The sequence below is a fragment of the Aureobasidium subglaciale genome (assembly GCF_000721755.1).
Source record: "Aureobasidium subglaciale EXF-2481 unplaced genomic scaffold scaffold_0, whole genome shotgun sequence".
Lineage (NCBI taxonomy): Eukaryota > Fungi > Ascomycota > Dothideomycetes > Dothideales > Saccotheciaceae > Aureobasidium > Aureobasidium subglaciale.
Genome location: NW_013566995.1, coordinates 331,705 through 345,020, shown reverse-complemented (window position 1 = coordinate 345,020; position 13,316 = coordinate 331,705). Strand labels below are relative to the sequence as shown.

At 51.8% G+C, this 13,316-nt stretch overlaps 6 protein-coding genes across 6 annotated transcripts; 4 read left to right on the top strand and 2 right to left on the bottom strand.

Annotated features, from left to right (window-relative positions):
- Positions 1–2,307: 2,307 nt before the first annotated feature.
- On the bottom strand, positions 2,308–3,341 carry AUEXF2481DRAFT_45418 (uncharacterized protein; the record flags this gene model as incomplete). Its single annotated transcript, XM_013493216.1, has 3 exons — positions 2,308–2,585; positions 2,684–3,253; positions 3,311–3,341. 3 exons carry the CDS (start codon positions 3,339–3,341, stop codon positions 2,308–2,310), a joined length of 879 nt encoding a protein of 292 aa, XP_013348670.1.
- A 754-nt stretch (positions 3,342–4,095) lies between these two features.
- AUEXF2481DRAFT_34369 (uncharacterized protein) lies at positions 4,096–5,102 on the top strand. Its single transcript, XM_013493215.1, has one exon. The coding sequence runs from the start codon at positions 4,308–4,310 to the stop codon at positions 4,932–4,934; it is 627 nt and encodes a 208-aa protein (XP_013348669.1). The 5' UTR covers positions 4,096–4,307; the 3' UTR covers positions 4,935–5,102.
- Positions 5,103–5,530: 428 nt separating this feature from the next.
- AUEXF2481DRAFT_34368 (uncharacterized protein) lies at positions 5,531–6,236 on the top strand. The gene is made up of 2 exons (XM_013493213.1): positions 5,531–5,624; positions 5,677–6,236. Exons 1-2 carry the CDS (start codon positions 5,571–5,573, stop codon positions 6,100–6,102), a joined length of 480 nt encoding a protein of 159 aa, XP_013348667.1. The 5' UTR covers positions 5,531–5,570; the 3' UTR covers positions 6,103–6,236.
- A 689-nt stretch (positions 6,237–6,925) lies between these two features.
- AUEXF2481DRAFT_24528 (uncharacterized protein) lies at positions 6,926–8,314 on the top strand (the record flags this gene model as incomplete). The annotated part of the gene is made up of 1 exon (XM_013493212.1): positions 6,926–8,314. The coding sequence occupies one exon, from the start codon at positions 6,926–6,928 to the stop codon at positions 8,312–8,314; it is 1,389 nt and encodes a 462-aa protein (XP_013348666.1).
- An 867-nt stretch (positions 8,315–9,181) lies between these two features.
- Positions 9,182–9,895, bottom strand: AUEXF2481DRAFT_134 (uncharacterized protein; the record flags this gene model as incomplete). The annotated part of the gene is made up of 3 exons (XM_013493170.1): positions 9,182–9,543; positions 9,594–9,742; positions 9,798–9,895. The coding sequence occupies 3 exons, from the start codon at positions 9,893–9,895 to the stop codon at positions 9,182–9,184; spliced, it is 609 nt and encodes a 202-aa protein (XP_013348624.1).
- Positions 9,896–10,661: 766 nt separating this feature from the next.
- AUEXF2481DRAFT_133 (uncharacterized protein) lies at positions 10,662–12,072 on the top strand (the record flags this gene model as incomplete). The annotated part of the gene is made up of 3 exons (XM_013493168.1): positions 10,662–10,751; positions 10,801–11,782; positions 11,837–12,072. The coding sequence occupies 3 exons, from the start codon at positions 10,662–10,664 to the stop codon at positions 12,070–12,072; spliced, it is 1,308 nt and encodes a 435-aa protein (XP_013348622.1).
- Positions 12,073–13,316: the final 1,244 nt, after the last annotated feature.

Genomic DNA, 13,316 nt, shown 5'->3' with positions numbered 1-13,316 from the left:
CAAGGATGTGGTTGAAAGGGTAAAACGAGGATATCAAATCCTAAGAGGGAGGAGGTTGAAAGAGCGAATGAAAGGAAGTGTTGAATGAATGACTAGCCCGAGGTAGGACTTTGGTAAAAGAAAGAATAGGTCGCAGACCTAGGAGGTATAACGAAGACAAGATGATCGGAATAGATGGAGTTCAGAACCAGGGGAACATGGCTTGATACATATAGGAGAAAGAGTAGGTGAGAAGGGCGTACTTTGAGTTTCGTCCCATCGCCCGTGCCCACAAGGAAGGTGAGGGAAGCCATGCGGCGGGAAAAAGTGACAGCGTGGATCCCAGAGATTGCAGGGAGTCCAGAGCGCCAGCAGCGCCATTCCCGCTGCAGGATACCCACCTCGATAGATGCATCGATCAGTGTGACTGGAGAGCCGCCGCGCTGCCGAGAACGAGAAACCACAGTTTGGCGCTCGATTCAGCCTGACCGAATGATTGTTTCACAATTGCGCCATAACGTCCAAAACAACTCGCTCTCATATAATCAGAAAGCTGAAAACTGGTGTTTTGCTCCTCTGGATGAGGATACGTGAAAGGGGGCACAGCAACCAAGCAGGAAGAGGACAAAACGTTCGCGAACCAGCAAGAAGCCGGAAGTGTGGAGATCGGCTTGCTGCCGCAGCTTTGAATTCTGGTTCCTTCATTTCCCTTTGCAACAGTCTTCTGCCGCCAACTCGAGATGCCGCAGAGTGCATGTACACCCGAGGACCTGGCTTACGTGTCGTTCACTGCGCGGAGCTGCCGTCTGTGACCTGCCTTTTCGCTGTGGGCGAGCTGAGATTTGCGTCAAGGTGGACCTGAGATGGAGCTCCCCACCCCCATCACGACTGTCAGGCACCTGTACGCGACCGCACGGCCAGATTCACGGGCGATCAGCCGAATGAGCTTAATCTGGTTGAGTCAAGACAGGCTTCAATTGCGCACTCTTCGAGAGAGTTGTCAATGTGTGGCGCAGTATAAGTCAGCAAGTGGACGACTTTTGCCGCTTCAGCATCGCCAAAGTTTGCCTTGAGAACCGTAGAGCTTCGGGCTGCTGACTTGCATGTCAAGTCTGCCGGGCACAGCAAAAATCAATCGAGTGGTGTGGTGTTAAGATTCAAGGTACCAAACGCATGAGCATGAGGATGGCGTGGCTAGCTCAGGAACAAGGCCGGCATGGCGCATTTCGAAACACGCTATCCCTGTTACTCCCTGCAACCCCTGCTACACAATGCTACACGGCAAACATTGAGGAGCTGAAAAGGACCATCTCTTCACCTGTCCTGCTTTAGCTGCCTCGATGTTTTTCGCTTTCGCCAGTTCTCCACTCACCGTCAACACTAACAGGACTTTCACGTCAAATCGGAGAATTCTAGCCAATGCGTCTTTGACAATTGTCGCCCGAGGGATCTTAAAGCCACGATTGCGCGTTGGTGTCGGAGTCAACTCGTCAGATGGCCACAATCTGGCTCTGTCATGCGGTCAACCCCATCGACCATGCACCGGTAGCATCTGCCACCCATCGAGGCGCACCAACCCGCTCGCCCTTGCTCAAAGCGACATGGAGATGGCTATGGAAGAGACGGAGTTCTACGCAAGAGCCGCCCGACATGAAAAAGCCCTGCTGCATATGAAAAATCTAGACAATTGGACCAATGAGAAAGGTGCATCTGCATGCATTTCGTCCCGCCTTTTCCCAGCCGACTCAAGTCCTTCGCCTCCTGGCCATCTCATGGCACACGGCAGATGGAGATATGTAATATAGCGGTGTGTTCTGCAGACCTTGATGTCGCCGCCGCGCGACTGGCCGCGACTCGGCCGACTTTCTCCATGCCGGCTTTCGCGAGTCGACGGGTCGGTTGAGAGAAAGAGACTTCGAAGCATGTATCTTCATGACCTGAATAAGGCTCCACTCCACCACTATTCGGGTGGGACTGCCTACGCATCAGCAAGCGTTCCTGGGCGCTTACGCTGAGAGCTTGAGAAGTCAACGGAGCTTTGATTGTAGACTGGATGCTTCTGCGCGAAGATGATCACCGGGTCAAAGGCTCGGTTGCGACAAGTTATGCGATCGAATACAGTAAGTCACTTGCTTGTATCAGCTGACGATTCGTGAGGAACATGGATCAGATCGAGATTAGCTTCTCTCTCTTCATAGGCCCAAGGCTTGTAGCCAGAGTGTAGTGTGTAGTGGAAAGGCCGCAAGGCGTGCAGGTAATGTCATTGGTATCTTGTGAAAACGTCTAAAAGCACAGCGTCTTGGTCGACCGTTTTGTCGTAAATCATATCTACTTAAGGGCCTTCTTGGCAAAGTTGGGCAGAACAAAGGCAGCCTCGTGGATCTCCTTGTTGTAGTACTTGCAGAGCTTGTCCTCCTCAGCCTCGGACCACTGGCGGAGGGGCTTCTTGAGGTCGCGGTTGGCGTCAAGGCAGCAGACCATGAAGCCGATCTGGCCAGAGGGGTAGGTGGGGATGGTGGTGTAGCCGTACTCGACGTTGGGGAAGACCTGCTTGCAGTCCTGCTTGAGCTTGGTGATCAAGGGGAGGTGGAGCCACTGGTTCTCGGCTGTTGGATTAAAAAGTCAGCAACTTCTGGTCAATTCAGACGGTGACGAAGCGAAGAGGGATCGAAGACAAGTCAGGGGAGTAGGAAAGGGTGCTTACAACCTTGGGTAGTAATGACACCGCCCTCTCTCAGGGCACCCTTCAGCAGCTCAAAGTAAGGCTTCTGGAACAGAGCCTCGGCGGGGCCCTCCGGGTCGGAGCTGTCGGTGATGATGACATCGAACTCGCCCTTCTTGTCGTCGAGGAACTTGAAGCCATCGCCGACGTGGGTCTTGACGTTGGGGTGCTGGTAGCCAACAGCCATGCCGGGGAGGTACTTCTTGGAGAGACGGATGACGGCCTCGTCAATGTCGCAGAGGACGGCCTCCTCGACACACTCGTGCTTGACGACCTCACGGAGGACACCACCGTCACCACCACCAATGACAAGGACCTTCTTGGGGTTGGGGTGGGAGTTCATGGCCAAGTGGGTGATCATCTCCTGGTACGAGAACTCGTCACGCTCGGTGCACTGGATGACATTGTCGAGGACGAGGACCATGCCGTAGTCGGTCGACTCGAAGATGAGGACATCCTGGTACTTTGACTTCTCGTGGTGGACGACCTGGTTGACCTTGAGGGTCATGGCCTGGCCGGGCCACATGTCGGAGATCTCGCGGAACCAGCCATCTGCCTTGTGTATGAGCCTCCATTCTCTTTCAACTGCACATGTGGAGCTCTAGCTACCCTTGATGGTGGGGTGAGTGATTTCGCTCATTGTTGCGGGAGGGTGTTTCGAAAGGATGGAAATAGGGGCTTTCGAGATTCTTGAATACGCTGGTAGTTTTCTACAAGCGACGTGAACAATACGAGAAGCAATGATGGTTCTGTTTGTGTCGAGATGTTGTTGCTCGCAATTTTTCTGCGCCCGCTGCCTTGCCCGTTCTTGGCCATTGCGGGGCACACGGGGTACCTGATCAATTTTCTGCCATTTAACTTATATTTCTTTTGTTTCCTAGAGGTTCTTTCCTCCATCGGCGCCAATTGATGCGCTCCATAGCCACACGTTCGATATAAGGCGACATGAGCTGCTCCTTGGCTGTATTGGCTGCATGTTGGGTACCGCAAGAAGGCAGTTGCGTCGAATTTGGCATCTTACAATAGGTCGGTCCATCAATACGTACTACGTTCATGGCCAGTTGGACCAGGTAGGTGCCTATGAATATCAGCAGTCTTAATGCTTGATACGATTGTACAGGCTTCCGTGCGGTACTGAGCATAACGACGGTTATCCCGTTGCCAGAATGACAGCCCAATGATGTCTTCGGTGGTCGGCGGCTCCTTGCCCCACGTCATGGCGACTGTCGAGACAAATAACCGCCGCTTATCCTTCTTAACCACCTCAGCATCCTGCGCAACATCGGCGTGTGTTCTCTGATAACCTAGATATGACGGCAGTTGGTACCAGAAACAGAAGCGTCGACTGGTTTCAAGACGAGCTGGAGGATGTCAACCCTCAAGCAAGGTCTGTCCTTGAAACATACTGCAAGATTCACTCGGATGAGGTCGTGCCGCATGTCTTGAACATTGTAAGTTTTGGCCCTTGTTACGAACGTCTCAAAGACAAGCTGGACAAATTTCAATATACGATCATCCGTTCAGCAGCTTGCTAATAAGCCGCAAGCGAGACAAAGCCTGGGAAGTATTTCCATATCCTTGCATCGGTCAGTTTCGTTTTCTGGATATGGCTCTAGGTGGCTTCGAAACATACCCGGAAATAGTCAGGAGACTCAAATCTGGCGATCAAAAGTACCTTGACTTGGGCTGCTGCTTCGGCCAGGACATTCGTCGACTCGTGACGGATGGAGTACCTGGTGAAGTCTTGATAGGCAGCGACCTTCATCAAGGCTTCCTTGATCTTGGATATTCACTTTTCAAAGACAAATGGACACTCAAGAGCGAGTTCATCGCCGCTGATGTCTTCGAATCCCGATCAGCACTCACATCGTTGGAAGGCAGTATCGACATCATCCACGCATCCTCTTTCTTCCATCTCTTCGGCTATGAAGGGCAGAAGAAGATTGCAAGACGCATAGTCCAGCTTCTTAAGCCCCAAAAAGACTCACTGCTAGTCGGACGTCAAGTTGGCAACATCAACGCGCATGAAGAAGAGTCATCGGCCAGCGGAAGCGGTAACATGTTCCTGCAGAATGTGGACTCATGGAAGCAAATGTGGAGTGAAATTGGAAAGGAAACTGGCACAAAGTGGAAGGCAGAGGCCGCTCTAGAAGACTGGCCAATGGTTGGAAACAAGGTATCATGGCACAAGGAGGGAACCAAGAGAATATTCTTCTCGGTCAGGAGGCTGTAAAGTCATGTCAGGTTGGTAGTACCGATCACGATGGTGGATCATGAGGAGAAGAAACAGCATATTGTATGTAGGACGTATGAGATTGCTCACATGCGACACATCATACCCGCGTGCGAAGTACTGTCACATTTGGTAATTTTCTTAAGACACGCACTTTGTCGACCTGCAGCAATATCATTGAAAGACATCATCACGCCGAGTCTCTGCATTGCGCATCACTACAGCGCGTCGGTGCTCCGCTCCATGAGTTGGGCACATAGCAACATCTGGTGTATCACTACGTATGCATACGTGTTCAACCAACAAGGTGCAGGTTCCAGAAGAATCGATAACATGGCTATCAAAGAAATCAGTGAAGTCATATGGTCCTAGCCACGCGCGGAAAACAGGGTCCGAAACAACACAATGAAGTCATCGGCTTCACATGCAAGTGAAAGCTGGAAGCACCATAACAACTTGAAATACCTAAGTCATTTAAACCTTTGTTTCCTGCTCCAGTACTAAGCTTTCTATCAAAGTATATTCAAACCTTCTTTGCATCGACCATACGAACAACTTCACATCACAACACCACACAACACCATCAACATGACTGACAAGAATACTTCATCCCTCTACGGAGCTGCACAGTCCGTCATGGGCTCTGCCCAGTCAGCTTTGGGCTCGATCATCGGAAGCAATGCCGATAAGGTGTGTTCGGTGTCGTAGCCCATTCAGCAACATAAGACTGACAGATCATCAGACTGCTGGCGAGAACAAGAAGGCCGAAGCCGAACTGAAGAACGACGCCTCGCACGCCGGCGCTAACATTGGAGGCTATTCCGTGTCAGCGTCCGGTGTTGCTCAGAACGACCCCAACCGCAGCGCCGGCTCCTGGAACCAGACTCTCGGCTCTGGCAAGGAGACTCTCGGCAACCTTCTCGGCAACGAGTCCCTGAAGCAGCAGGGTGCCCAGCAGAACGCAGAGGGCAAGGAGCAAGAGGCCAAGGGCCAGCTCAGTGATTTGGGCTCTGGTATTGCCGACCGTGTCTCTGGCACTGTCGGTGGTGCTGTTGCTGGCGTCACTGGCAACGAGGCCGACAAGGCCAAGTACCAGGCTAAGCACGATGAGGGCAAGACTCAGCAGCGTGGTGTTGAGGCCGACCTCGACAAGCAGGCCAGAGCCTAAGCGTCTTGAGAGCCGGAACTCTATAAAGCTATCAGGAACATCGATCGACAACATGGGATAGATTGGGCGGATGATTTTTCTGGGATGATACCACCACTGCGATAGCCATGACTATGACGAATTCAGGACCTTTTTCAATACCTTTCTCTTTCAAGTCAACCTCTGCAATTGTGAATGATCTCCGATGTAGAAGACTATCACTGGCTTGTCCTCTTTCAACCTTCCGATGTGCTCTTCATAATCACTCTGATTTTCTGCGTGAAGGACATGCTTGTTTGGAACGCTGTTTTGTTAGTAACGTGTTCGGGAATAGTCGGCGTGTTGCTCGAAGGCCCCAAACTCTACTGCGCGCCAAGTTCTTGGAGCCGCCATTCGACAAACATCATTCTGCAGGTATACGGCTCACTGTCATGGATCTCGACGAGAGATTAGTGTGGCGGTCACATCCTGAGAATTGCAGTGGCCTGTAGGCAGAGCTTCGCTGTCGCGACGGTTTCGTCTGCCCCGACCGCGGAGATCTCTCACCGCGACTCCAAACCTCGGCAATCGAATGAGCCAGATTCGGGACATGCAAAACGACGACCCTCGGACAGGCCGACAGAAGATGGCGACGTACCTAACAATTTATAGCACACTTGTTTGCGCAGGCGACTCTACACAATTCCTTTCAATTCCAATCGACACTCTCAATTCATCTCAGCGCTTTATGCTGCACAAATTGCCCGTGGACTACCATTTGCTCGCTTGCTAGGAACCAGTGACATCACATCTGGATTACCAGGACTGAGCCAGTCGACCAATTCAACGGAGGCACACTGAAGTCATGCCTCTCCTCGAAGACAAACAACCTAGAATCATCATTGCCGGTGCTGGCATCGGAGGTCTTACCACAGCACTCTCACTCCATGCAGCAGGTTTCACAGACATCCATATATTCGAGGCAGCTTCAAATCTCACTACGCTAGGCGTAGGCATCAACGTCCAACCATCTGCTGTTCTCATCCTGAGGAACCTCGGTCTTCTGCCTGCACTCAAGTCGACAGCCATTGAGACAAAGGAGCTCAACTTCTACAATCGTCATGGAGATGCCATTTTGAGTGAGCCTCGAGGTGAAAGTGCTGGATACATGGTTCCTCAATTCAGCATTCACCGTGGCGAGTTTCAGATCCTCCTTCTGGATGCCGTCAAGGAACGTCTTGGCGCTGACCGCGTGCACTTGAGCCACGCACTCGTTAGCTTCGAGCAGGATGAGGAACTAGGAGGAGACAGCCCCTCTGGTACAATCACAGCTCGCTTCGTACGGAAGAGCGATCTGGCGCTTAAGCCCGAGATCCCGGAAATGACAGGCGAAGTCTTGATCGCAGCCGATGGCATCAACAGTGTGGCTCGCAAACTGCTATACCCGGAGGAAGGACCACCTCGCTTTTCAGGCCGTATGCTCTGGCGTGGATGCCATGAGCAGGAACCCTACTTGACTGGAGCTTCGATGGTCTGGGCTGGCCATGCGGATGAGAAGTTCATTGCTTATCCCATCTCTGGAAACTCGATGCGTAATGGAAAGAGCTTGGTCAACTGGATTGCCGAATTACGCATTCGTGACGAGGATGATCCTGATCTCACCCCTCCGCCGGTAGACTGGACCAAGATGGTACCTAAGTCCAAATTCGAAGGGCCGTTCCAGACATGGCATTGTGGTGGTTTAAACATGAAGCAACTCATCGACGACACAGACAAAGTTTACGAGTTCCCTATGAGTGACCGTGACCCTGTTCCTCGATGGAGCTTCCGAAGCCTAACTTTGCTCGGCGATGCAGCCCATGCCATGTACCCGATCGGAAGCAATGGTGCGTCCCAGGCGATTATAGATGCCGAGGCACTTACGCAGTGCCTTCTAGACAACCCTCGCAACATCATGCTTGCTCTGGAGCAGTATGAAGCCATTCGCCTACCGGCCACTGCAAAGATCGTCATGGCAAACCGAGCCGGAGGGCCGGACTACGTTCTCCAACTCGCACATGAGAGAGCTCCGGACGGATTCGAAAACATTTACGATGTTGTGCCAAAGGAAGAACTGGAAGGAGTGGGCAAGCAATACAAACTAGTTGCTGGCTTTGAGATGGAGTCGGTCAACAAAAAGGCGCAAGAGACTGAAGGTACAGCCGAGAAGGCGGGTTTGAAGAGTCCGGTCAAGTGGACCAATAAGAGCGGCTAAGATCATTGTAAGAGCAAACGACTTGACGAAAAGGTGTGAGGTTGAAGGCTGCTGAAAGAACGGAAGCAGCCTAACTCTGCACCCAGACCGGAAATCTGTATCGAGGATTGACATTCCGGGAAACTGAAGCTTTGTTACATTCAGAAGCATTGTCTCAAGAAGCAGAAATAGGTGGTGCGTTCTCGAGCACATGGGTGTTGAAAGAACACGAAGGTCAAAACTGCAAAGTCGTTACATACAACCGTCGACCACAAAGGAAACGATATTGACAATTGGTTCGTCCATCCGACATTGATCTCAGTGTCCAATCTCCTAGCGCTTGACTGCTTCTTGATTGCACATGACTGGGAAGCAGGTCTCAGACTCCGACCGAATTGCTCAATCGTCGCGAAAGTTATGTCCCGACCTTGTTCACAGTTCAGAGGCCATAGTATCAAATTCACGTCAACTGAGTCAACTGAGTCAGGACCTCCTCGTGTACTACTCACTTTTGTACTTTTAGCTGTCTCAAAGCACTATTCTTTTCTTGACTCATAGCGATATTACCGAGATACAACGTGTGATTGACTCTGTGGGAAGGATACAGGTAAACGAGATATGATCGTGACTTCCTGCAACCGGGTGTTGCTCTGCTTCGACAACGAAAGAGAGTGGAAACGATACAATGTAGCACGTAGGGAGGAAGTTTCTAGGATGTAGTGCGAGTTCAACCGTCAAGTCACACGTGCAAGGTTCCGGAAGAGAAGAGAAGCGGGAGATTTGATACATGAATTTTATTTGAGCATCCGGAGTCCTGAGCTAGTCGTGTAATGGTTCGCCTCGCGGTTCATCTAGCATTTGCTTTGGACTGGTGTCCATCAGTGTAGTTTACTGCAACATCAGAATGATACCGGCAGCAATGACAATGCTCATGGCGAGGCCACTGATCTTGAAACGGTCAGCGACTCCGGTAGATGGTGCGCCAGTCGAAGTGGCAGCAGCCGATTCGTCAGTGGACTGCGAGGTTGTCTGGGTGCTGATGACAGTATCGGTGTGGGTGTTGGTGTTGGTAGCAGTAGTGACAGTGACACCGGCAGATTGAGTAGCAGACTCTGTGCTAGAGGGCGAAGCAGTGGCAGCGGTGATGGCAGATTCAGACTTGATGCCGGTGGTCATGGCCGAGGAAGGCTCGACAGAAGAGCCAGCAGGTGCTGAACTAGCTGGAGTGGCAGTAGCTGCAGCCCAAGTAGCTATCCCGTGTCAGTCGGCGCCCTCGGAAGTATACGCGTGTTGAACTTACAGATGGTGACACCAGCTCTGGCGCAGATGCTGGAGAAGGCGCTCATGGCAGCATCGAGATCGTTACCACAGTCGCTAACCAGGGTCTGTTCGACTGTGTTGCCACTTCCGCAGATGTCCTTGATGTTGGTTGGCGACTGGTCCGATTCGCTGTTTGCGCATCCTTAGAGAGTTTGTCGAATAATGCTGTGAACAGGACACTTACCCAACAGCTCTGATGACACAGGCAGGAGGAGTAGCAGCGACTGCGAACTGCGTCAACAGCACCAGGAGTGCGAGGACGATTGAGATCTTGGAGAGCATTTTGACGATGCTCTCGATGTATTGTTACGCGTGGGACTTGTGTTTAGAGTCAAAGGAATGTCGAGACGAGTCCTGCTAAATGAGATGGAGTGTGGTGAGAAAGCGAAGTAAGTCAAACGAACCAAATGCCCGTTTCAGCAATCCGCATCGAAGAAAGAGAGAGCGACGAAGATCCGAGAGTTGGAGCAACATGAGAAGGGTGGCTGCAGGGTGTCTCAGTCTGTTTAGCTGCATGGCATTCCGTCCATGAGCGCCAATGTTTGTGCCTTGCATCGTGCAACAGATTCGAGCACCAACCTCAAGGAGATACAAAGACCTACCACAGCTAGTGTCTACGTGAACACGACTATATCAGGATAGTCCGGTGACTTACTTGGAGACTGGGAGGTGTCAGATGTGTATTGAAAGGTTGTTGACGATTCATCATGTGTCTTCGATTCATGAAATTTGCATGTCAGTCCAATCGGAGTTACATGCAGATTGGGTGCGAGCTGAATGAACGTGTCGAACAAAAAGGAGCAGTCTCGAATGATCAATGGTATAGACGGCTGACTCGTGGATGGATTGAGCACAGACCGGGTCGAGACTTCCCAAGCGCGTCAGCCGTAAGCAATGAGCAATTCACCTGCACCATCACACAGCACACAGCATCCACAAGCCAAACTCTCATTCTCTCGACTACAATCTCTGCACTTCACTGTAGCAAGAGACACCAGCGGAGAAAGTCTTCCCTGCACCAGTCGCACCACATCACACGATATCGATCATGGCAGACGTAGACATGGATGTCGATATGGACATCGACCTCGGCTTGGACCCCGAAATCGCCCAACTCGAGGCTGAGGCCATGAAGATTGTACGCCAACCGATGGCCACGTCGCGCGACATTCGCTGAACTGAAAAAGGAAGCCCGCTCGGCGGCAATCGACTACCAAGCCCCCAATGCTGCTACCCCTGCCGACAACCTCGACGACCTCGCTCCGGCAAAGGTCCACATTCGCGGTCTGGACAACCTCACCACCGACAACATCAGACAGTTCGCTGGCGAGTATTATTCGCTAGACAACTTTCAGCGCGTCGAGTGGATCGACGACACGTCGGCCAACCTCATCTACGAATCCTCTGAGGCTGCAACAGAAGCCCTCAGTGCCCTCTCCGACCTACCAGATGGCTCCGCCGATCATCTCGCCCCTCTACAACTACGCAAGGCAAAGGCGCTACCATCAAATCCCGACGCCGAACTCTACATCCGTCAAGCTACCCTGGCCGACAAGAAGGCCCCGCGTGCCCACGAGAAGAGTCGTTTCTACCTGATGAACCCCGACCACGATCCGAGAGAACGCAAAGGGGACTATGACAACAGACGGAGAGGCCCGCGAAGAGACAACAGGCAAAGAGATGATGCGCCCAAGCCTTTCGATGTCAACATGTACGACGATGCTGAAGAAGAATCACCAGCACTCGGCTACGACGACCAAGACGACCGCAGAAACACGCGTCGTAGAGAAGAACGCCCAAGGAGGTCGCGCGGAGGTGATCTGTTTGCCGGAAAAGACACGGGTAGATTGCGAGACCGTAGCGCTTCTCCTGTAAGAGATGGAGACGGAAGGTATGGCTTCAGTCAGGATCAGCCCGAACGCAGAACCGCACGTCGCCGAACCGTATCACCCGTTCCACGCAAAAAGGATCTCATGGCTTCTACTCGCGCCAGTAATGGTCCGATAGAACTTCTGCCTGCAAAGACCGGCAAGACCTATGGCCTCGATACCCCTCTCACCTCGACAAGTCCGCCAAAACGCAACAGAGAACTCTTCCCCAACAAGTCGGGCCGCAGCAACCATCGCCGCTCAGACGCCCTTGACGCCGGTGAGACCGCTAGCATCAGACGTACGTCGTGCTCAGCCCTGCGAGTGATCAAACGGCAGCTAACATGTTCAATAGGCAGCCTGGCTGATCGCATTACTGGTGGTCCCGATGCGGCCGGCTTCAGCATCAAAGGTAGCGCTCAGTCAGACGTACCGGGCTTCTCAATCCGTGGCGCTTCTCGAGAAGTCAACCCGAAAGTCAAGGAGTTGTTCCCTTCAAAGTTCAGCAGTGGAGGACAGCCCAACGACCTCTTTGCCGACAAGATGAAAGACCGCAAAACTCAACGCAGACGAGCCGAGGATATGATGTAGTACTCTTCCTCGATAGTCGCTCTGTTACAGGACATCACGGGCACAGAACGATAGATCACACCAGGACTTGAAGATGAACAATTCGGGGCTTGCCGGGGAACAGAAATGGAACACGATCACTGGCTGCCGTCACGGCTCGCTCGCTCGAACAATGAGCAAGCCTATCCAGGAGCTTGAGAAACACGAGCAATCTCTTGGGGTTGATGGAGGACCGATTGCTCACTTGATACGATGCTACGAAGGAAGAAAGGTTGCAATACGCAGTAGGTAGTCTCAAAAAGTACCTTCATTCCACTCCATCTTGATCCATGGCCAATTTCAAGCTCGAACACAGAACGGTTGATGCTCATGTCGAAGTCCTGATACGGTAGACAGCATTACCAGCGAGAGCTTAACATCAAAATCCTGTAAAAAGAGGACCAAGAGAAGGAGGTCAGTCGATTTTGTCACGCGGTCAACGCATCCAGTCTCATTCGCATTTTAAGATTTAACGCTTCATGAATCAATACGTCAAGAGCTCTGTATCACCTGGATACTGGATTCGAGACATGGTTCAAATCTGAAGTGAATCGTCACTTCCTGAGCAAGCCATTCTTCGCGCTCTCTTCACTGCGCCAGCATCAACTAGTCTTCTCCTTCGCGTTGCCACTGGATCTCTTTCTTCCCATCGAAGCGCTTACCAGCAGGATGCATATGCCAAGTCGTGTCTCTCTCCTCAGCAGTTACGACATCGATCAAGCAGATGACTTCGCTGAACCAACAGAGCTTCGCGAGCATGGCGTCTGGACTGTCAAAATGCTACAATTCCTCGAAACCCTAGTCGATATCGGATCAGCTCTCGAGACCAAGGCCAAATTCCGCATCACTTGTACCTTATATACGGTAGTACTGCCGATTATCGAGTCATGGCTCGATTCGGTCTCGTTTTTACCCGATTCGGTCCCGTTGTCATATTACTCTATATGCAAAAGCGCAGCGGAGGATACATTTGAGCTCGACGGTCTGCACCTGAGGTCCTTGGAGGTCCCCGAAGAGTGCGATGATCGATACGATTACGCGGGCGTCATCTTCAGACATTGGCCGCCAGACATAGCTCGAGCATGATAAACACAGTGAACCTTGCTCCTCTTTACCGCCCCACAGGAAAAAGGATATTAGATCGATGGACGAACTTCTTCAGAAATCAGAGGGGTCTCTTAGACTTCCCTGGTCACTTGTGCCTTGATTCGAGACTCTTCTATCCT